The following is a 21,965-nucleotide window of genomic DNA, read 5'->3' as shown; positions in this document are numbered from 1 at the left end:
CAAATATAACAGGCGGACAACAGTAACAAGCTGTTTAGAATTACATTACCATACTTTATTTATTTTATTTTTATTTTTATATACACGTCATAAGATCCAAGTAAAAGGGAAAAAAGTAATAGGAGAGCATCAGGGACACCATTACTACAAGATGTCGCAGGTGCACAGTGTGTACAAATGGAACATAGGTGGTGGCCTATCAATAATAATAGAGACGAGGTGGGGGGCTGAATTCTGAGTAGTAGAGCCCTGTTCAAGGGTAGGAAGATATTCACGGAAGGGCTGAGAGATATCCTTTGGCAGATGCAGGTGGTTGAAGAAAAGTGTAGTCTTCACTAACACGGTGACAATATCTCATGCTTTTAAGCCAGTCTAAAGGGGTAGGTGGTCTGTTACTTCCCCCAATGAAGTGTAATTGACCTTTTAGCTAATAAAAAAGCCAATGAAGTGAGTTGGCACGTACATCGTGATATGTCCCTAATGTATCGTAACAGAGCAATCAGAGGATCGTCTGTGATCTCATAGTCATTTATGGGGTATCGTGTGTGAAGACAAAAGCCCAATAAATAGAGATCACTAGGCACGCCCAAGTGAGGTGTGAGAAGTCTGCTCTCGGAGAGTGGCATTTTGGGCAGAAGTCAGACCCAGTTGGGTCAAATTTTGTAATGTCCAGTGGAGAGAGGTAGACACGTTGGAGGAATTTAAAATGCAGGAGTTTATGCCTGTGTTTAATCGAAATGCGTTTAATCTGAGGACAGCAGTAAGACCACATCTTGACCATGAGAGGGACGCTCAAGTCTCCGGCCCACACCTCCCTTACACATGTTGTAGTATCCTGCTTCATGGTAAGACACAAAAGGTATACTCTAGAGATCATTCGGTCACCATCCGATACAACAAGCAATAAGGGAGGGAAATCAACAGGAGGTAATGGGTATGAGGGAAGGAGGGACCTTAAAGCATGTTGTAGCCTGCAAAAAAACGAAGAGCTCCATAGGTGACACATTTGCAGGTGAGGGTCAGCAGGCGGTTACACAACATGGCTATCAAGGAAAAGATCCGCCATGGTGAATAAATTATGGTGTTGAAGCGTGCACGGCACTATTTTTTCCAGCGTAAAAGAGAGCCACGGATTATCATGAAGTGGGAGGGCTGAGGAATGAAGAGGGCCATGGCCCAAAGTCCGTCGTAATCTGCGCCATGCCCAGCAGGTTGTGGTGACGGTTGAACATCACCTTCTGCAGGATATTAGAGTGCAAGAGGCCTTCCAGTTGATCCCGCTCAGGCCTCAAATTGGGAATTCTGGCGTCAGGGTGGTACCAACGGTGTGTGTATTGACACTGAGCAGCAAGATAGTAAAGATGAAGGTCTGGTACACAGAGACCTCCATGGTTGTAAAGGAGGGTGAGAGTATCCCAGTGGACACGGAGGTAGCCCCCTGCCAGATCAAGCGTAAAAGGAGGCTATGTGTTGAGTTGAAGAAAGCCAATGATATTGGGATAGAGATGTTTAAGAAAAGGTACAGAAAACAGGGAGCATGACCATTTTAATAATAGCCACATGTCCAGCTATAGAGAGATATGTAGTTTAACCCAATGTTCTACCTAGGCAGCTAGATCAGCCAGTGCCGGGCGGTAGTTAAGTTGTATAATTTGCTCCTGGTCTCTGTGGATCCTTATGCCAAAATATTTGGTACCATCCACAGCCCATTTGAAAGGGTATTCTGCCGGAGGCGTCTGTGCAGAGTCAGTTAACGGAAATAGTTCTGATTTGTCCCAATTGATATGTAGAGCGAAATATTACAATAACGGATAATTTCCTGCATGGGGGGAGGAGGGGTGGGAAGGGCGAGGTTATCTTAAGGGTGGCAAATAAATGACATATCAACATCTGCATATAAAGAAAGCAATAAAGGACTATGAGTAAGCTGTCGACCACGATGTGCATGGTGGTCTATCAAATATCGAACTAGGGGTACATGGTTATAATGAAAAGGAGGGAGGACAGAGTGCAGCCCTGTCTAGTCCCTCACTTAATAGGAAATTGGTTCAGTAAGCGAACCATTGAGTGTTATCCGGCCACGGGGTCGGAGTATAAGAGCTTGATTAGACACATGAAAAGGTGAGGAATACCTAGCGTACCTAGAACGGCATGAAAAAAGGACCACTCCAAAGAGTTGAATGCTTTTTCAGAGTCCAACAAGACCGCGACTGCAGGGATAGCTGGTGAGACTTTATTAGGAACAGCAAAAGTGGTGCATAGATTGAAGGAAGTTTATCGGGGCAAACAAAACCGTTTAGACAGGCGAAATGATCTGCTCCATCAGCAACGACATTCTTGTAGCGAGGACTTTCGTCAAGATGAAATTATCGAAATTCAAGAGAGAGAGGGAGCGGTAGGAAGCACACACGTCCGGGTCTTTTACTGGTTTTAACATTAGTGTTAGAAACACCATGTTGAGTGAGAGGTGCAATGTGCTTGTAGTGAGAGACTTATTATTTAATGCCAAGAGATGGGGAGTCAGCTGCTGCTTAAAAATGCTTTATAAAAGGCCTCTGCAAGACCATCAAGACCTGGGGTCTTAAAACCATTGAGGGCGTTAATAGCCTGAGTCACCTCCTCCAAGACGATTGACGATGAAACTGACGCTGGCCATCCGTGAGCCAGACCATCGCAATTCCCTCAAGGTAAGAGGAAATCTCAGACGGGACGTCTGGCACTCAGGAGGCATAGAGACATTGGTAATACTGTTAAAACTCTACCATAATTTCCTCTCTGCTCACAATTCATGTCCCAGAGTTTGTCTGTAGTTCAGTAATATAATTATGCAGTCGGTTTGGATGCAACAGGCAAGCTAGGGTGCGTCCAGGACAATCACGCTCCCCTTAGCAAACGGCTCTGGCGTGTTTTTCCAGATGAGCGGCCTCCCCGTCAGCGAGATCACAGAACTCCATCAACAATACGGAACTTTGATGTAGTTGAGAGTCCCCAAAAGTCATGACAGCGCAATCTATGTTTCCCAATTCTATCTCGATACGTTGTAGTTGAGTAGGGATGTCGGAAGGAAACGAGTATGCTTGGAAATGCACACTTCACGAATATAGGCCTTAGAGGCCTCCCAAAGGGTGGCCTGGGTCGAAACCGTTCCCATGTTCCACAAAAAATAATCAGTAATAGATTCAAGAAGTTCGCTACGAAACCCTGGGTCATAAAGGGCTTCATTATGGAACCGCCAGTTGTGTTCCACACCACAACCAGACAGTATCTAGAGCAGGACGGGACAGTGGTCAGAAAGCGTCCGAAGGATGACAGATCTCACAGAAACCTAGAAGTTAACATTAGCCGACAGAAACCAGTAGTCTAGTATTGTCCAGACCGAATGGGGAGCAGGCTAAAAAGTGAATCCGGAAGCAGACAGATATTGTGTGTGCCAAGCGTCACCCAGCGAATGTGTGTCAATTATGTGTCTAAATACATCTTGGGCCCGGGGTTTATCAGTAGGGAGTATGCTAGTGGTATCGGAATGTAGACATTGCAGCATATTGAGGTTACCACCCAATATCACCTGTTTGGCGTCTACTTGCCCCAACAGAGCAAATAGTTTTTTAAAGAAATCAGGGTCATCTACATTTGGTGCATTGATGTTCAACAATACTATGCATTTTCCGAGATGGTACCCTGAAGGAGAACATAATAGCCGTTGGGGCCAGAAAGACATGTGAAAGGCGAAGGAAACACTTTAATGGATGAGAATGCATGTGCCACGAATATTCAAACTGTAACAGGAGAAATAACAGTGGGTTACCCAGGTTTTGGCATACGTGTGGTTGTCTCTAGGAGGGAAATGGGTTTCCTGGAGGTAAAGGTTTTCAGAATTATGTTCAACGCACATTCTGGCCGGGTAAAGCATTGTGTACCAGATATCATGTTTACGAAGTGTATTCTTAACATCACCAAACTTTCGGTGGGCCTCCTGCACAGTGAGGGTAAAGTCCGGGTAGAGAGAGATACTGGTGCCCTGGTAGTGGAGTGGACCACACTCCAGGGCAAGAAGGAGGTCACTGTCCCTGTCCTTATATGGATGTTGAGATAACAGGCTATGAGATAGCGAGATGGAGTGCCTTCAAGGGGCCGAGGACCAAGGGAGCAATGGCCACACTTCACAGCAACGGTGGTAGAAAAAACTGGTACGGTCAAAGAGAACGATAAGAAGTTGCTCCGCGAATACATCAGGTCATCCCATGTTGGTGGTTTCTGCGAAGCCAGAAATGCAAATGTCATTCCTTTGAGACCAACTTCAAGGTCCTTGTTCCGAGTCGAAACTTGCTTCAGGATGCGTTCCCTCTTGTCCAGTTTTTTCTGCATGGTAGCAGCGCCGTCCTCCAGCCCAAATAGACTCTCCTCTGCCCGTCAAATCTTGTTTCCTGACAATCCAACCGCTCTCCCTTCTTGTCTATGCAGCCTGCCAGTGTGTCCAAACACACATCCATTGCGGGAAAGTAGACTGAGCTCAGCCATATTAGTGGACATGTTGTTGGGGGTAGCTGCATATGGTTCACGGCCCGCAACGTCATCTATGTTAGAATAGCAGCCATGGGCCCCTGTGGGTCTGGGCTGGTCAAAGGTTAGCCTGCGCTGTTTAGGGTCCATGTGGCCCATTATGGCATTGGGGTGGACCACACTGGTAACAGCGCTGCACCACCTGCAGCAACGGCTGTACAGGAGGCCGCTGGGAGGAGATGCACAGTCAATGTAGACACAGTAAGATAGTAACGGTACCAATGGGAGGATCCAAGGTCTGGAGTGCCAGGATGACCTCCAGGGAGGCACACCGTGTCTCCAACAGACGCAGCAATGGGTTGGGGGTTTCCCTGGACAAAAGATCGAAAGGCAGGATGCAGGAGAGATATATTAGACATGTCCCTTCAGTAAACGTGCAGTTGTGTAAGGGGCCAGATTAGCCGGGCGCAAGATCTGGCATACTCTGTCTATACACCAAGCCCCAGCCAAAATCCCACGTTGATGGACTTGGGAGACAGCCCAATTACACAGCTGGAGGCAAGAGGTTCAAAAAGGGCCCCCCCAGCGGTATGATTCAGGAATGCCCAGGGGGGCCGGATGCACAGCAACCCAAGGGAGGCACAAGGTATGGCAAGCCGGTGGTCCCGACCTGCAAGTCGGCGGAGATATGGCCCATAGATAAGAAGGGGGCCCTGCAAGGGTGAGGGAACACCTACTGCATCAGTGGATGGACGAAGCAGGGCCCTCGCCTATGTAGAACAGCAAGTCCAGGGTCATGTTTACACAGGGAGTGGCAGAAGCAGTATCGGCGAAGCAAGAGGCCGTCATCCTAGCAGCCGACAACAGCAGCAGGTGTCCGCAGCCAAACAGGAGCCCCCAATAGTGCCTGTAGAGCATGTCACGCAGCGCCGGGAATGCTGAGCGGGATCACAAGCAAGGAGTGATAGGAGCCGCCAGTCCCGGGGTCCCAGCAGACGAGTCAGAAGCCCCAAGCATCTACCACATAGAGCACAGCTTTCTAAACTTTTCATGTTGAGGACACACTTTTTGGAGATGCATAATTTTGAGACACAGTAAGGCAGTGTAGCGAGCGAGCGTAGCGTAGCGAGCCCGAACCACCGAAGGGGGCCACTGGGGGTTTGGGGGGGGGGGTTCTCCCTCACTCTGTCTGTCTCCCTCTCTCTCTCCAACTGTATCCCCCTCTCTCTCCGTCTCCCTCACTCTGTCTGTTTCCCTCTCTCGCGGCCTGTCTACCTCTCTCTGTCTCCCTCCCTCTCACTCTGTCTCCCTCCCTCTCTCTCCCTCTGTCTCCCTCTTGTCTGTCTCCCTCCATCTGTCTCCCTCCATCTGTCTTCCTCCTGCCTCTGTTGCCCTCCTCCCTCTGCCTGTCTCCCTCTGTCTGTCGCCCTGTCTCCCTCTCTCTGTCTCCCTCCCTCTGTCTCTCCCCCTCTGTCTCCCTCTCTCTCTGTCTCCCTTCCTCAGTCTCCCTCTCCCTGTCTCCCTCCCTCTGTCTGTCTGTCTCCCTCTAGCTGTCTCCCTCTCTCTGTCGCCCTCTCCATCCCTCTGTCTACCCCGGATTCCCTCCCTCTGTCTCCCAGTTTCCCTCTCTCTCTGTCACCTCCCTCTTGTCTGTCTCCCTTTTGTCTGTTTCCCTCCCTCTTTCTCCCTCCATCTGTCGCCCTCTTCCCTCTGTTGCCCTCCTCCCTCTATCTACCTGCCTCTGTCTGTCTCCCTCTGTTTGTCGCCCTCTGTCTCCCTCTCTCCGTCTCCCTCTCTCTCTCTCTGTCTCCCACGGTTTCCCTCTCTCTCTGTCTCCCTCCCTCCCTCTGTTTGTCTCCCTCTATCTGTCTGTCTGCCTCCCTCCCTCTGTCTCCCTCTCTGTCTCCCTCTCTGTCTCCCTCTGTATCCTTCCCTCTGTCTCCGTCCCTCTGTATCCATCCCTCTGTCTCCCTTTCTCCCTCCCTCACTCCCTCCCTCTGCCTGTCACCCTCTGTCACCTCACCCTAGTTTGGTGCAGATGTAATTCGAAGAACACAGATGTCTACTGTTTCTCCTTAACGGAGATAGCTTACGTCTGAAACATTGTTAAGAATCAAATGAGGTTTCATTCAAACTAACATTCCCTTTAACTCTAAAATTAGTATTGGCAAAGCCGTGCCAGTTCGGAAAGGTGCCACATTGTGCAAATTGCCCTTATAATATGCTGGCAAGAATAGCACGTACTTTTTCTTTTTAATCTCATGATTAATCACCAGTCCAACAGGATTTATTCATGGACAAAAGTCACAGGCTACATTTTCGAAAAGACTTGTGTCCTACAATGGGACATAAAATAAAAGTTGGAAATACAGCATAAAATCAAGAAGGTGCAAGCACCGCAGTACATGCTATTACACATGGATGCTAATAACGTTTCACTTTCCACCCTTTACTTGTTAATGGGGCTTTGTGTTAATCGCCCGGCCCCCACAGAGCAGAGTGTCTCGGAGTCCGAGCTGCTGTGGCTGACTCCGAGACACTCTTTCAAAGGAAGGCCTCTTAATTAGCAGCAGTTATGTGCTAAGTGCCCTTAATACTGGTGTCATCCTGCGACACACCCACCATTTGCAGGCGACACAGTACTGTGTCGGGACACACAGTTTGGAAAGCTCTAACATAGAGGGTTAAGCACACTGCGAGCTCCCAGCAAGGTCGAACGACCTTAGCCTCAGGCTCACCCGCAGCCCCAGTCGCCACGGGCCTCCGAGGCTGCGCTAGGCCGCACTGGCATTCAATTGTAGAAATGGGAGTCAAGCCTCCGAGGCTGCGCGGGCCACACTGGCCGTCGATGGTAGAACTGGCAGTCAGTGGGCACAAATCTCACTCGCAGGCTGCCCCCCTCCCCCTTAAAGATCAGGCCCTTGAGTGCAGTATCGGGTGGTGTCTCTGCGCAGGATGCGAGGATGGCAGTAATTTAGAAATTCTTAGAGGCTGCCACTACCGGAGCCTCACAAGATAACTACCATCTAGTCGGTGGTCGTGGCCACGCCCGTTGTGCTACATTATTTTACATTTCAACTTCAGTGGCGTTCCATTGGAGGAGCATGGTCGTTCCCACACATCCATCCATGGATTTTGGGTGCATTCCCAGATTTACAAAGCCTTGTCGAACTGGAAATGCGCCAAAATGCTACGCCTTCCCAAGTGAGGCTTAACAAGGAGATATTTTTCTGCTCGTTACTTCCTCTTGCCACGTGTGCTGCATTCTGAAGTACACTTAGAAAGAGGAAGATGCCTCTAAAGATTGTTTTTGTGCAGAAAGTGACTTTCTGCACAAAGACAATCCTGCCCATAACTCAGGCACCCAGGGGCCATCTGTGCTGAAGTCACATCCTGGGCAAAACCAAATTAAGCACCTCTCCTAATCCACCATCCCATAGTCCCCCCATCACTAAGACACACAACTTAATACTGCTGCTTCTGTGCTGTGCTCTTTGTTGGAATGAGATAAGCTTGCAGTGCTGTCCGACACGATTTTGTGCTGCAAACATTATATTTCTCTAGAGCCGTGACACCCATGCCTAAGACCGGCCATGCAGGCACCCTTGCACTAGGGCAAGTAGAAAGTAGAAATGCTTTATACCTTTTGAAAAGTGGACCATTTCTGCTCTCTCCCTTTCACACAACACAACTGTACTTGCTGCACTGCGTGAAAGTTCAGTAAATGAGCTCCCCCCCTCCCCAGTTTAATCTGATCTCCCTTGTTCACCAGCTTAAAAATGTCAGCAGCTTGTCCTGCCCATAGCTTCAGCTTTGAGTCCACATGTTCCTGGCTCACAGAACCAGCTTATGTCCTCATACTGTGGCACTTAGAGGATCCCCACCAGCCACTCTATCATAGCAGTTCAGTATTTGGAGGAGCAAATGATGCTCAACATCCCACAGTCTCATTCCATAATATCTCAGGGTTTTGAGCATCCAGTTCAGATTGCCTTTCAGCTAACCAAGTACTTGTTGCTGGGCGTCAGTCCTCATTCACAAGCCCTGGTCACAGGGGGTTGGGATGAGTGCTAAGCACATTTAATTTGTTTCTGGGACTGCAGTGGCATAACTCTTGGGACACACTTGATAAAGGTGATGCTTCCTTACAGGAAATTCAGGCTTTCTACACCCAACTGAAGAGTCCCAATCAGGGTGAAACTGGTCTTGAGTTGCTTGTGTTCCAGTTCAGGGAGGTCCTGGCCTGGCCGTTCGGGCTGGACTGTTCCTATTGGAGCAGGATCAAGACTGATTTGCATACGGCTGGGTCCAACTAAAGTGGCATAGTAGACAAAAGAACAATGAGTTGAAAATCTGCCCGAGTGGTTGCAGAAAGCAATTCCTCCCAGCAACATCTGCGTGTCTGATGTACCGCCCTCATTGGCAAGGGTAGGGCCAGACATGGGTACCACGATCACTGTGCCACTGGAACTAAGCTACAACCGACTGAAAAGCCCCAGTCAGGATGAAACCGGGCTTAGGTTGACTGTGTTGTGATTTGGGGAGGACAAGGCTTGGCAGGTCAGGATAGATGTTCCTATCATAGCAAGGCCAAGACTGATGTGCATATGGCTAAGTCCAAACTTGGGTGGCATGGTGGGTAAAAGAGATGGGTTGGAATGCTACCCCGAGAGATTCCCAATGTTTACACTAATTGCAAGCATTTTTCCTAACACCCTTTGTGTGTTTGATGTACGCCCTAAGTGGCAAGGGTATGCCTAGAGGCGGGTCCCGTGCTCACTGTGCCACAAGAACCAGCAATATCCCAATCAGGGCAAAACCGATCTTGGGTTACTTGTGTTTGAAAAAGAACGATGGGTTGTGAGAGGTAAAACGTATTGCAAGCATTACTCACATCACCTTCTTTGTCCTTTTAGGCACAGGCAGACCTGCCAAAATGGCCTCAATCACTGGGATAGACACTCAGGAACTCTTGCTCTTACATTGAGACTTTTGTGGATTAGAGCCAGACGCACAACAATCAATGGCTTGGGAAGAGAGGAGTAGGGCTATGCTATGAAGGCATATGTAGTGGGACAGAGTTATCACAAGACCTACGCGGTCTATACTAGCAACTCACCTTCATGGGCCTACACATATACTGGTGGAACACCTTCCCAGTGTATCCCACTGCTCATCTACACCTCATCCATGCTATACATACACCCAGCACATCACAGTACAATGCATACCATACAGAATTACTAAAGGTCAGTGGGCCCACATTTGAGGTGTAGGTAGAGCGGCATATACCCCTTGCTATACCTTACGTAATCAGCTACCACCAACCTTTAGTTGGGCACGCTCTCAAGCTTGGTCCGGGAATCGCCCATGTTTAAAGCAAGACCACTCTGGGTGGGTTCCATCTCCAGCAGAAGAAAGTCCTCTAATGGCGAACACATCACAAAATCATGCAGAGCACCTGCCAGGGAACTCAGGATGTGAGTCACCTGCTAAATGAGTAGCAATGAATTCAGGAGCAGTGTGCAGAGCACGACTGCACCCGAGACTTTTACCCCAATGCCTCTATCTGTGGTCAAAGACAAGTAAACAATGGAGAAGTGAAGGACTTATTATCTTGGCTTCAACATACGTATAAGTCAGTCCTGAGAACTACAGGCTACCAGTTTTATCATAATGGATCCCTAGTTATGTGCCATAGTAGTACTCACATCATTGGGTGTAATCTAACGAAGTCTCATAGACTGTAGGCGTGCACATGTTCTCAACCTGTTTCATGTTTTATCTTTCCACACTCAGGGACAGAGCATGGGGAGCAGGTTCAAACCCTGCATTAAGCTTGGCTTCCATATTTTCAAGACTGCAGGACTCTTCCTCTTTGGTGCAGCTCTGCTGCTCTCCATCTTCTTCCACATCGTTCCAATGATCATCATAACCCAGCCCTCCATACGGCATCCAAACATCTACTGGAGGAAAGAGAAGGCTGCCTCGAAATGGATTCCAGCCAGCATGGAGTTGGATTCAATGAGTGTGTCCAGAGGGATGTGGACTGTGCAGCCCATCGGAAGGTTGGGGAACCTGATGGGCCAGTACGCCACACTATATGCCCTAGCAAAGCGTAACAGGAAGCAGGCCTACATTCTGCCAAAGATGCACTGGGAACTGTCCAAAGTATTCAAGCTCACACTGCCCGTTCTCCACGAGGAGGTGGACCGCCACATACCGTGGATGCTGTATAAATTGCATGACTGGATGTCATCAGAGTACCTACACATACCACTAGAACATGTCAAGTTTGTTGGCTACCCCTGCTCCTGGACCTTCTATCACCATGTGCAGGAGGAGATCTTACGTGAATTCTCTTTCCATGACTTCATCAAGGAGGAGGCGAACACCTATCTGTCAATGATTCGAGGGAACAGGCAAAATGTCACTTTTATAGGGGTGCATGTCCGCCGAGGAGACTATGTTCACATCATGCCCAAGGTCTGGAAAGGGGTGCTAGCAGACAAGGCCTACCTAAAGAAAGCCATGGACTATTTCCGAAACAGATACACTAGACCATTATTTGTGGTCACCAGCAATGACATGGACTGGTGTCGACAGAATATCGATAACACTCTGGGGGAAGTTCATTTTGCAGGAAATGGGGTTGAAGTCTCACCTGGGCGGGACTTTGCACTGCTCACCCACTGTAACCACACTATCATGACTATTGGCACCTTTGGGTTCTGGGTGGGGTACCTGGTGGGTGGTGAGACTGTGTATCTCAACAACTTTACACTGCCAGAGTCAGATTTCCTTCAAGTCTTCCGGTACGAAGCTGCCTACCTGCCTCAGTGGATAGGTATCCAAGCCGACCTTTCTCCGCTCTTGAGAAATGAGACAGAACTCCAAGAGGTGACTTGAAGGCACTAAGTGCCCATTTTGCAGACCAATTTATGACCTTCAGGAAATTGTAGAATGCTGGAGGGCAGCTATGACCGACCTCAGATCTGACATCGAACAAGGAGGATTAGACTGGGAGAGTTCATGAGATGTGAGAAATATTGGCAAAGAGTTGGGTAGAAATTGACAGTATGGGTATTATAGCAAGATATACAGAGTAAAAAAAAGTGAAAATGTGTGGGGGAGCTGCACACATCCTGGTAAGGTGACGTAGTGCGTTTGGGCCGTGGAAAATGTGAGTATGCCAACAACCTAGATAAACCCCAATGTTGGCATTAGGTGGCGCCTGCATGGGCAATCATATTTGTGCGAGGACTAAGTGACCTACTGGGAATTATCACTAAATGTGCAGAGGGCCTGAGAAATAGCATCCGGCATGAAAAACAAAGATGAAAGAAGAACACGTGTGCTGAGCGCAAGTTCCACAGGAACTCTCCAGCCAATTTGTAAACCCAAATAAATACTTTCTGCTCCACCAAATCTATTGGTCATGGTTTGTACATATTCTACTTTGGCTTGGACACTCCTATGAAGTTCAGGGATGTCTTCCAGGTCCAGGTCCAAAGGACTGGAGTGTCTGTGATGCGAAAACCCCATAGCTAGGGGTACCGTGGTCACCCACAGTAGCACTAAACCTCCCACAAGGCTTATAGTTCCTGAGCTCCACCACCAGGGCCTACACAGACAGCAGCACCATACACCATCTCCAGTACTCCACTGTGATTGAACTCTTCCCTTTGCGTGCCTAACATCAGCATGGGGGTACTGCCAGTGCCTATACAATCCTTTGGGATCCCCCTAGCATACAGAGAAACCACACCCTCAAAAAACTGCCCCTCAAGCACAGAGCCTGCATGGTGTTGCAGCAGAAAGTTTCAGACTGTTCCTCAGATTCAAGGTTACTACAAAGACAAGAATCCAACAAGCCTGGTCTCTTCATGAAATTCCCAGCTGAGACCCAGGATAGACCATTAGCAGTTGCGTCTGTCCTCTGCTATGGTCCCCACATATCACTTCTAGTGCTGCAGCATTCTTAGCCTCTTAGAGGGTCTAAACTAGCACTCCCCGTGGCCGAGTGAGAGGACGGGATCCAGTCTGGGTTGAAGTGTCTGCCCAGAACATGGAGTGGAGTTTTTTCTAAACCAACCAGCACTTTGACCCTCCAGGCAGAATATTGTAAAACAGCTAAACATGAAAAAAGCACTTCAATATTGTTTCAATGAAAAACATAAGCTGAAGAGACAGGGATTGTTCTAGCATCGGTCCATGGGTCATAATCCACCATGCCATTGGTGAGAAGCATAGGCTACAAACCATTGGTGAGAAGCATAGGCTAGAAACCATTTGAACAGGGTGTAGCTACAATGACACCAGAAAAAGTAGGGTTGAGCCAAATACTTGAAATAAACCTGCATATGCCTCCCTATACAGCTCCCAAAGACCAAGAGGCACTTAAAACATCTTTCAGGAGTGTGCTGAAGTTGTGGTTCGGCCAATTAACACGCTCTAAGACCTCACAAAAATTGATGTCACTCAAAGATGCATAATATATCAAGTATATCCTTGTCATTAATGGACTGGATACATTTTGAAGTATTTGACAGTGGAATAGAAACTTTATGTCTAATCCTCATGATGTGAATGTGGTTAAATCTGTCATATACTGTCACATCACCCTTAGTGGTAACATTCAGTACCACAGTCCATGGACTTATCAGCTTTGGAGACCAAGATGAAGGTCTTTGACAGTCAATGCAGAACATGTGAGGACTTATTTGCTGACCCCTCCTGATGTATGTCCTTCAGAAGAACATTAGCAATGCTGACATCAGCCTTCACGCCTTTTACCGTGGCATGCGTGGTAGAAGGCAATATCTGTGAAACATGAAAACAGACCAGCATGTCTGCAACGTTGCCCTCTGAGTGACTGTGTCTTAGAGAGCTACAAAGAGGTAACGCTAGCAGCCTTTTTGCAGCTCTTAAAGAGTGCCTGGATTTTTTTTCTCTTTTCTGGTAGCGCTCTTTTTGGCCAGAGCCCAGCATGGTACGCTTGTATACTAGGAAATCTCATCCTGACAAACAACCACGCAGAGGCGATAATAGGTAACATAACCTTAACAACAGATAGAGAGGTTAGCTCACCCTATTAAAGACCGCTAATGAGCAATTTATAAAAATTACAAATTATGGGTGTTTCTGGAATAATATGGTCAAATATTGACCACTGTTATTAACAGTTAATATACAAATAATGATTGTTTTATTATAATGAAAACTAAGATTGACATGAATACATAGTTAAAATACAGTCTTTACTATTCCAGTATTATCAGTATCAAGCACCAGGAGCGTTTGTTTCCTCGAGCACCCATCTTCGTCGGTTCAGCCATCTTGCCACTACATGCACACGTACTAGGCCTCTGCGCCACACATCAGTGTCTGCATGTTTGGCACTATACAATACTTGCAGGGCCCTTCATAGGTATTGGGCCATCCAACTTGCAGGTGGGAGTTTACCAGGAATATACTGAGGCTTCCTAACAGTCAGGCACTCAGCCCATGAGTGTCATCAGTTTTATTAATGTGACGCTTAGTCCCGGGCTGTTGGACCATGTGCTCGCTGTGGGGACACTCAGCCCTTGGGTGCTGGATCAGTAGAGTCTCAGTAAATGTGATACTTATTGCTGGGTTGTCCAACCATGTATATGCTGTGATGACACACGGCCTTGGGTGCTTGATCACTACACTCTCAGTGATGTGAAGCTTAGTCCCTGAGTGTTCAATCATGCACTCACTGTGAGGACACTCAGCCCTTGGGAGCTGGATCGTTACACTCTCAGTAACGTGACGCTTATTCCCTGAGTGTGTGACCTCCTTAACAACGCAGTCACTACAACGACTGTGACTTAACCACAATTTTTTTACTGCGTATTCCTTTACCACAAATTTTTGTGGTAAAGGCATGCATGGTAAACAGCCATCTGTGGCTACCTCCCACCCCTTAATACTACTCCAAACCTCCCACCCCCTAAAAACTATCCCATAGCCCTCCCACCCCCTAGAAACTACCCCAAATCCCTCCCACCCCCTAAAAACTAACACAAAACCCCCACCCCCTAAAAACTAACACCTCCCAACCTCCTAGAAACTACCCAAATCCCTCCCACCCCCTAAAAACTAACGCAAACCGTCCCTAACTCCTAAAAACTACCCAGAACCCCCTAAAAACTAACACAAACCCATCCCTCCTAAAAACTAACACAAACCCTCCCATCCCCTAAAAACTAACCCGAACCCCCCCTAAAAACTAACATGAAACCCCTACCCCCCCAAAAAACCTTAAAAACGACACCAAACCCCTCCCCCCTAAAAACTAACAACACCCTCCCACCCCCTAAAAACGAACACAAACCCCCCTAAAAACTAACACGAAGCCCCAACACTCCAAAAAAAACCTAAAAACTACTCCCACCCCCTAAAAACTAACATAAACCCCCCACCGAGCCCCTTTTACATGTCCTGTTCGACCCTCCTCTCAACTCCGCCCATCCCGAACAATAGACCGACTTAGCCTTAACCACGCAAGTCATTGTTCGGGTAAGTCGTTGTTCGGCTTGCATGATTCCGGAACTTGCTTACAATATTTCCCCACAGCCCTTGGGTGCTTTACCGCAACACTCTTAGTAATTCAATGCATAGTAAATGGGTATTCAAACATGTGTACACTCTGAGGATATGCAGTACTTGGGTGGATAATCTGACTGATGGGGTGGGCACTAAACTCACTGGAAGACACTCAGACCTTCAGTGGTTGACTTTCTACTTGTAACTAGGACAACACTCGGCCCCTGGGGCACAGGTATTCCCACTCCGAGGAGGACATACACTGCCTCTGAATGTGGTTAGTATCCCTTGTCCCTGCAGAGGGAGGGACAAATTCATGCAGAACCTTTGAGACAATCTTTTATTAAATTCTTTAAAGTGGGATGAGTCCACTATTCAGAGAAACACAGTACAAACATCAGTATCAAAACCTACAACACATCAGATACCAATAGATTAGAAATCCCTGGGGATGTGTTATTTAAACGTCATAGGTGAACACAGAGGCCCTTCTCCTAAATGCAAGTTGTATTTAATGTGTTTTGAGCTGTGTGGTCATTCTTACCCTGAATGACATGTAAGAAGGTGCTTAGGGGTGTTTCAGCCCGAGAGCCGTTTGGTGGTAAGTCCTTTATAAATGTTCTTTTAGGATATACTAGGAAGATTAAAGGGACACGTTGAACCTGTGTGGTGAGCTGTGACTTTTTCTGGTTGCACTCAAAGGAGTGATTCTGCTGTGGATACTGCGCATGGAGTGCCCTGGAAATATTACTAATATACTGCTGATGGGCTTCAGTGAGCTATGTAGCTCTCCTCAGGGAACATAGCAAAGGCTGAGAATCATCCTGCCGATCCTGTGTGGCGACATACCCAATCCCTTCAGTTCCCACCTAGCAGACCGAAAGCTCAAGGACCCATGGTTTTTGGGGTGCATCACCTCAACTGGGTGTTCTAGTTGGGTTTTTCTTCTGCATCATGCAGGCTTCTCTGGACCATCACTCTTTGTTGTGCTCTTGTCTGCCATCACAACACCGTTTCCTGCAGTGGATCTTGCTGCGTATGCCCAGTTGTGCACTTGCTCTAGTGCTATTCAAGCATAGTCCTGCAGCGGCTTATATTCATTGGGCAGCCAAAGAGAGGCTGCCCTATGTTTTGCCCCTCCCCGCCTCCTGGTTTAGAACAAAGAGTCCTTGGTGAAGAGCTGCAGGGTCTTCGTGGCGGTACTACGCAAGGCAAAGGTTGGCACGTCCGGCTTGTAGAGCAGGAAAAGCTGGTGCTGCTCGGTCTGAATTCCATAGCACTTGTGCTCCTCAGATGCCACGTAGCACTCGAGGGCATTGTGGGTAAATCCAGACTGGAACTCCTCATGATGGGGTACTGGAAAAAACAAAACATTTTTGTGGTTAATCTCTAAGAGCCAGGAAAACAGGGAGTAGCTCCTTGTGGTATATGCCTTGTGAGCAGAAAAGGAAAGGTAACTAAACATGTCATCCTTGAACAATGACATCCAGGTCACCACACTCCACTGTGTGCGACAGGCCCCTCTGAGCCTCAAAATGCTCCTCTCCTCATATGGTCTATGGTACAACTCTCCGTATAAGCCGCCTGTGCCTTAACGCATGTTCTACCCACAGAATATTCATGTCTTTAAGCATTTCACTCTATAAGTTACCACTTAAAACTGTCCACAGTTCCTCTATATGCCTCGATTTGCTCATAGGCATGTCTCTTAGAGTCTGAGTCCCACTATAAGAACTGTTGTCCCTGAATACCAGGGTCTCTTCAATAGGATCCCCAATACGTCTCCTTATTCCCAGAAGCCAGGTTCTCTTTGTAGTCAGTTATGTTTAATTAACAAGATTTAGGTGTGTATATACCCCTTCTCCAACCCAGCTCCTAGGACATTGGCCAACCCTTTAGTAACTAGCTAGGACAGCAACAGAAATGCAAGGCGCAGCTAGTTGTTAAATACCCTATATCCTGCAGAAGCACAGAGGCCACTTCTAAGTAAACAAGCATTGGAAATGCAATAGGTCTCGGATTTATTTGAGTTAGAGCTAATGGCATTGTAAATGGCAATGTCTTTTAGCCATGTGTTATGGAGTGTATGCATGTGGTGTGTAGTGGAATTATGTGGGTTGGATTGGAATTGTAGCAATGGTGGCATGCTGCTCTTTAGATGAATATGTTTAAAAGTAAAGTGCACCATACTGCGATTGCTACAATAGTTAATTGTGGATGCGTTAACAATTGATGTGTGCACTGATGGCTGGTGGTGTGTGTGCTTGGTGGAAGCGTGCACTGACGGCTGGTGGTGTGTGCGCCTGATGAAAGCATGCACTGACGGCTGGTGTTGTGTGTGCCTGGTGAAAGTGTGCACTGATGGCTTGTGGTGTGTGTGTGTTTGGTGAAAGCGTGCACTGACGTCTGGTGTTGTGTGCCTGGTGGAAGCCTGCACTGACGGCTGGTGCTGTTTGTGCCCGCTGAAAGTGTGCACCGACGGCTGGTGGTGTGTGTGTGGTTGTGTGTGTGGTGGTGAGTGTGTGGTGGTGAGTGTGTGGTGCTGAGTGTGTGGTGGTGAGTGTGTGGTGGTGAGTGTGTGGTGGTGAGTGTGTGGTGGTGAGTGTGTGGTGGTGAGTGTGTGGTGGTGAGTGTGTGGTGGTGAGTGTGTGGTGGTGAGTGTGTGGGGGTGAGTGTGTGGGGGTGAGAGTGTGGTGGTGAGAGTGGTGTGTGTGTGTGTGTGTGTGTGTGTGTGGTCTTATGTGTGTGTGTGTGTGTGTGTGGTGGACTTAGTTTGAGTGTTCGTACCCTGCACACTCACACACTGCCCCTACACACACACTGCTCACCCTGCACACTCACACACTGTTCACCCTGCACACTCACACACTGTTCACTCTGCACCCACACTCTGCACCCCCTCACACTCTGCACTCACTCACACCCTGCACTCTCTCTGCACTCACTCTGCACTCTGCACTCACTCTGCACTCACACTGACTCTTAACTCACACTCACACTGCACTCACACTGCACTCACTCTAATTCTGCACTCACTCTCACTCTGCACTCACTCTGCACTCACACTCTGCACTCTCCTCTCACTATGAGATTGTTCTTCAAGTTGGCACTCTGCACTCTCTCTGCACTCTGCACTCACTCTGCACTCACTCTTAACTCACACTCTCACTCACTCTGCACTCTCACTCACTCTGCACTCACACTCACACTGACTCTGCACTCACACTGCACTCGCACTCACTCTGCACTCGCACTCACTCTGCACTCACTCTCATTCTGCACTCACTCTCACTCTGCACTCACTCTCACTCTGCACTCACTCTCACTCTGCACTCTGTACTCACTCTGCACTCACACTCACTCTGCACTCACACTCACTCTGCACTCACACTCACTCTGCACTCACACTCACTCTGCACTCACACTCACTCTGCACTCACACTCACTCTGCACTCTCCTCTCACTATGAGATTGTTCTTCAAGTTGGCAGGTATGAAATGCAGGTGTGAGAGAACTTCATCAGCTCCTCCTTGAAGCCACAGGTGGCCTTACAGTGGCCTCAGGGCTTTAAGTGGGATGAAAAAATTGGGGAGGTCTCTCAAAGGGGTGTGTCCGTTCTCATTTAGAGCGTGACTTGAAACACGTAAGCTTAAAATCTGTGCTTACCATAGTGTGATGCCCAGCTGGCATTTTGCTGCTTCTGACTGCATCCAGATATATAATACAGCAAGTAACATTACCCCTACAACAATCCAGGACTATTGGCTTTGTCAATGGTTGTTAGTTGCATAAGATAAATAAGCAAAAACTTTGGCTTCGTTGTATAGAACATTGAAAATGCGTCAGGTCTGAAATGATGAGACTGTGAACGATATATAACGAGTCTCTTCGAAGTTACATCAAAGACAGAGCTAAGATGTATTTTAATAGAGGGCCCAATCTCAGCACCTGCTTTTTGACCCGGCTCACTTAAAGCCGTGAGTGGCCTCATTCACATACATACTACGCTGTGCTTTCTACGCTCTGAAAAACAAACCCCACACCTCAAGAGGAGGCGGGGATTCCAAGGAAATCGCAAAAGTCTTACTTCCTACAGGTCAGAGCGGTTATGTTTCCTGTTCCCTGTGAAGCTCTACGGTGATCCTGGCTTTGTCCACAGTTTATAAATATCATTATCGCAATATTGAATATTCATCTCCATGCCTGTAATAGAAATTAAAATTAAAAGTGCAGATCCACGCAATAAGCACTACAGATATATTTTAAAAGGCAGTCGCCTATTATTGGTAATTATCGTGTCATCTGCTATTTCTGAAGAATGCACGAGCCAGCGTTCCAGCACAGCTCCAATTTCCTCCCGCACGGAAGGCATTGCATGTCAGTGGGGGATTTAATCTGCACAGTGGGTGCTGCCGGGTTCCATCTCCTGCAGACGCTCAATTACTCACTCCCGACCTGGCGCCCCTCGGTAAGTGCGGCGGGCATGGCCTCACTCACCTGCCATCCTGGGGGGGGGGGGGCAGTGATGGGCTGTTCCCTAATGTGCACGGAGGGCCATATTTCCACTTTTCACAGCCATAAATACCTGCGCGCCGACTGCAGGAATTATAGCGCCTCTCGGCCCTGCTCTCTGCGCAGTATTATAAATGTGTGCGTAATATGGAGTGTTGAAAGGGAGAGGCCATTTCTGCACAGAGGTCGGAAATTGAGTTTTCTTCCCAGATAATCATTTATTTACATACCAGCCCTAAAGCACCTATGTGTGATTTTTTTTCTGACACGCGAGGTGTCGAATGCTGCGGCTCGTCGGCTGCCGTCAACATCAAGTCTTTTCCCGCCGTGCCAGCCTTTAAATGCTAAAAAGAACCAGAGCCGCGCTTTTAAAATGTGTTATATGTCAACTTTTACGAATACATTTTTGGCTACTGTTTTCTCCTCACTTCACAAACCTTAGATATAAAACATTACCCATCCTGATCCATTGCTGGGTACAGCTCATCTTCTCCATACACTCCCCCAGGGCTTTAAGCAGGATGAAAAAAGCTGATAACGAGACCTACAAAAGAAGCTCGAGTGGTGCCATGCGCATGCCACTGCGACCGAAGAGCAGAGAGTAGCCGGAGGCATCTGAAAAATGCACGGCGAAGAGCGGGACGGTTCGTGGAGGCACGTCTGCGCTGCGAGGGGGCCTGGCCACGAGAGCACACAGCAAAGAATGGTGCACGCGCGCCCAGCATCTGTCTTTAATTACCGCGGGCCCTGACAGCTGGTAATTGAAGAAATATGCCCTTCTGCTCCGCATGTCCGCACGGAATATGCACTAGGCGGAGCAACTCTAACGCCTATGGCCTATTGCGTGCTGGCTTGTAAAAACACACGCATGCGAGGCCCAATTGCCATGCAGCTGCCAAAAATAACCAGCAAAAATCACGAGCTTTCTGGAATTCGGTAGGTAAGATTTTCGAAGCCCTCAGAAAAGGACTCTTAAGCCACGCCCACTTCGTGGGACGTAGGCCGAGCTCTAAAAAGCGAAACCAAGGCTCTCTCTCTCAGTCGCCATATATTTTTGCATAGGGGGCATAAACCTTGTTCTCAGAGTTTTAGGTGATCCGGTTTGTTTCTCCCTTCCCTGGATTATCAATATGCATGACCCTTTTCTCGACAGATGCACCTGGTCCCTTCTATCGAGGTCCAAACCCACTCAGGGCCTGCATAAGCAGGAAATGGCAGGACAAGGATTACCTACAATGGTGTACGAAGGCCCGTGGTGTCACGCACTGGGTGGAGATCCCATTCACTACCATCGACTTCAAATAATGAAAGGTCATGCATGAAGTTGAGCATCTGAGCAACATTTTTACTATATCACTTAATCGTGGGGATTGCATATTGGAACATTATGTGAGTCGGTGCTCAATTACCTTGTGTACCAAAATCCCGAGTGCAGTAGAAATTCTATTTTCAATTTCTCGTAAAATGACTGCCCTTAGAGCCAATCACAATGCTCCAGAGCACCTTGAGATTGATTTGCTCACTTTTTTGTGGGGGGAGTTTTATATAGCACAGACTAGACCCGAAGGTATTAGAGCGCTTTACATGAGCACCAGTTGCGTTACATTTGCTGACGCACAACTGTGGAAACCCAGGAGAATGCATATGCGGAGAAATTCTACCTTTGTGTACGACACACCTTGATCAGCCTATTCCCAAAGACAAACTCCTTATTTAAAAAAATACAAATTAAATTCTCCACCTTGAGTTACTCATCATGCGGGCTAATAAAACAAGACTACTTAAAAGTATGGCTGGAGAGGTGACCATGTTTTGCACTACCTTATTCCAAAATGCACCTTGTGCACCTAAAATCCATTGTTTACCACTTTTTGAATTATCTGTTGATCCACAAATAAAATTTGAGGTTAAAAAACATGCCGGACGTCATGCTCCATCTATCCAGCTCATTTGATACACATGACCGTAGGACCACTGCCACCGCATAGGAGTAGAGGTGAGCTAACCGATGTGTCTAAAATACCCTGGCTTTCGCCATGACTTTACTAGTACCAAGACTTGCTGTCCACTGAACTGCAGTACTGTCGCTGCTGTTATTTTCACTCTCCGACTCCGTATGGATCCCTGTTTAAATTCCAGGTCCATCCACCTATTTCCCAAACTGCCTCGCCTAATCTCGGTGTCACACTTACACGGTCCGAATAAAGCAGCAACACCTTCTTTTCCTTCCTAAGAAATCTTATCCAAACTAGACCATCCGTCCTATATTCAACCAAACTAGCTGACTTTCTCGCATCAGAACAGCTCTGATCTTTCTTTGAAAGAATGGGGACCTTCTGCGACACACTCATCTTAACAGTTTTTGGACAGATTTGCACAAG

At 47.7% G+C, this 21,965-nt stretch overlaps 2 protein-coding genes across 4 annotated transcripts in view; one reads left to right on the top strand and one right to left on the bottom strand.

Moving 5' to 3' along the window:
* The first annotated feature begins 10,542 nt into the window (after positions 1–10,542).
* Positions 10,543–11,451, top strand: LOC144767569 (galactoside alpha-(1,2)-fucosyltransferase 2-like). Its single transcript, XM_078650990.1, has one exon. It carries the CDS (start codon positions 10,543–10,545, stop codon positions 11,407–11,409), a length of 867 nt encoding a protein of 288 aa, XP_078507116.1. The 3' UTR covers positions 11,410–11,451.
* A 3,947-nt stretch (positions 11,452–15,398) lies between these two features.
* FUZ (fuzzy planar cell polarity protein) overlaps positions 15,399–21,965 on the bottom strand; it is a 158,837-nt gene continuing 152,270 nt past the window's right edge. For all 3 annotated transcript variants that reach the window (XM_078655249.1, XM_078655247.1, XM_078655248.1), the window contains exon 11: positions 15,399–16,428. In XM_078655249.1, the coding sequence (XP_078511375.1) occupies positions 16,226–16,428 (203 nt within the window). In that variant the 3' untranslated portion in view covers positions 15,399–16,225. The remainder of the gene's footprint in view (positions 16,429–21,965) is intronic.

Source organism: Lissotriton helveticus, chromosome 7 (assembly GCF_964261635.1).
Source record: "Lissotriton helveticus chromosome 7, aLisHel1.1, whole genome shotgun sequence".
Classification (NCBI taxonomy): domain Eukaryota; kingdom Metazoa; phylum Chordata; class Amphibia; order Caudata; family Salamandridae; genus Lissotriton; species Lissotriton helveticus.
Note: the sequence above shows the minus strand (reverse complement) of the source record. Positions and strands in the feature narration are given on the sequence as shown.

Excerpts from the sequence above, each read along its gene's own strand:
- LOC144767569 (XM_078650990.1), top strand. The coding sequence starts at position 10,543 with ATGTGGACTGTGCAGCCCATCGGAAGGTTGGGGAACCTGATGGGCCAG.